This window comes from Priapulus caudatus, unplaced genomic scaffold, assembly GCF_000485595.1.
Source record: "Priapulus caudatus unplaced genomic scaffold, Priapulus_caudatus-5.0.1 Scaffold19, whole genome shotgun sequence".
NCBI classification, from domain to species: domain Eukaryota; kingdom Metazoa; phylum Priapulida; class Priapulimorpha; order Priapulimorphida; family Priapulidae; genus Priapulus; species Priapulus caudatus.
Window position 1 is genome coordinate 705875 of NW_014577080.1, and position 1972 is coordinate 707846.

At 38.9% G+C, this 1972-nt stretch overlaps 1 protein-coding gene across 1 annotated transcript in view; it reads right to left on the reverse strand.

The window, feature by feature from the left end:
* The window catches only part of LOC106811448 (protein jagunal homolog 1-A-like), a 10530-nt gene extending 8812 nt beyond the window's left edge, over positions 1-1718 (reverse strand). Inside the window, exon 1 of the mRNA XM_014815068.1 lies at positions 1553-1718. Coding sequence (XP_014670554.1) covers positions 1553-1641 — 89 coding nt within the window. The 5' untranslated portion in view covers positions 1642-1718. The remainder of the gene's footprint in view (positions 1-1552) is intronic.
* Between the last annotated feature and the right edge of the window lie 254 nt (positions 1719-1972).

Consider the following 1972-nt stretch of genomic DNA (forward strand, 5'->3'; position numbering starts at 1 on the left):
TAGTAAGAGAGTAGAGAAGAGAGAGAGAGAGAGAGAGAGAGAGAAAGAAAGAGAGAGAGAAAGACACAGAGAGAGAGAGAGAGAGCGAGAGAGCAGAGAAGCTATAATATTATATATTAATATTATATATTAATAATATTAATATCTCCATAGAAATCTTAGAAGGCATGTCAGGCAGTAGGACAATTCATTCCAAATTGCTAATTAGAGTCAATTACGTGTGTCGTAAGAGGTCCCAACACGCAGGTAAACTTGATCAATTCAGATATGTATACAGTGCACCAAGCTTTGAAAACTTTTCATTACCATGTTCGGATTGTAAACAGTAAACACAACTAGAAATTATGGCATACCAATTAGGCAACTAACGCACATCAGAGACATTAAAAGAATGTCACAAAATAGTTTTAGCTTTAAATTAAAGGAATGTGGGACCATGTATTAGCCAGCGAGCCAAGCAGCTGTGATTTGCACGGTCAGTTTTGAAACTGCACAAGCAAAAATGTGTAGCAGGGCCTAAAATATTGATCTAAAGACGTGTATATTTGTAAAATTGCACTCCCAAATATTTTTTCTGCACTCCCACAATACTCATTCGTGGCTAATAGTATACCTATAAATCATAATACTAATAGTAATACCCTGAGGCTGATGTGGGACACACATGATACACTAAATAATAACTATTTAGTTACTCAAAAATAACACAAATTGCTATGATAGATGCAGATAGCATACATTATAACAAACCTTAATCATAACTCTGATAGTGATAAGTCTAATAATTTTCAATCTAGTGCCTATATAGAGTACTGAGTAGGCCTATAGGCTATACTATAGTCACGTGCCTGTGACGAAGTTACATGGTAACTTCAACTAAAATCTAACATGGTTACCACCATGTACTAATTAGTCTTAGAAGCCCAATGTACTATATATATACGGTATACCGTAGCTGAGAGGGTCTATGTCCCCCGGGGTACTGCCGGAACGTACCCTGGGTACGGTCCGGTATACCGGAACGTACCTTGGTACTATCTATATAATCTAATATGCCGGACCGTACCTCGCCTACTCCACTAACGAGTCTGGGGAGTCGCCTACGCCTACTCCCTAACCCTAAGCCTAACCCTAACCATATCAAATAGTGACCAGGGTACGTTCTGGTATACCGGACCGTACCCAGGGTACGTTCCGGCAGTACCCTGGGGGACATAGACCCTATGAGCGGTTCAAGGATAGAGAACATGGGTCCCAATAAAACCAATGTCATTTACATCAATATAAAGATAATATTATATCAATATCAATATCAATATCAATATCAATATCAATATCACTAATATAGGTTAGGGTTATGGTTAGGGTTAGGGTTAGGATTAGGGTTAGGGTTAGGGTTAGAATTAGGGTTAGGGTTAGGCACATTGGTTTTATTGGGACCCATGTTCTCTATCCTTGGGCCCTATGAGCTATACCGTATACCAAAACCGAGCGAAGGGGCTAGACCGGTACTGCGGTAGAGATAGACCGGCAGTGTCAGCAGCATACTTGCCTGATTTGATAATGAGAAGCTATCCTTTCTCGGTGCATAAAGTCTGTGCCATCTGTACCAATTGGCCTAGCACTAAAGTTGGAAGCCATTGCAATACTATGATAATATATAATTTAAGATATTTAGACGAAAGAAACAGCAAGATTAGACAAGCATAAGTTACAGATTGCACACGAAACACATGAACAGCTAAAATTGAGAACAGGAAACGGAACTTGTAGTCTGCACTGATTACAGCACAACGCGGCACGCGTGATTTTTTTTCCTAGGTCAATCAAGAACATAGGGCTGTAATAAGCGCTGCTATTGGTTGAGCTTGTTTTTTCGCGATATACATAGTACATCCAAAATTCTTAATTTCAATATGTCGCAGCAGCGTAACGGTTATTACTTTATTTACATTTTTACATTTTTACATTT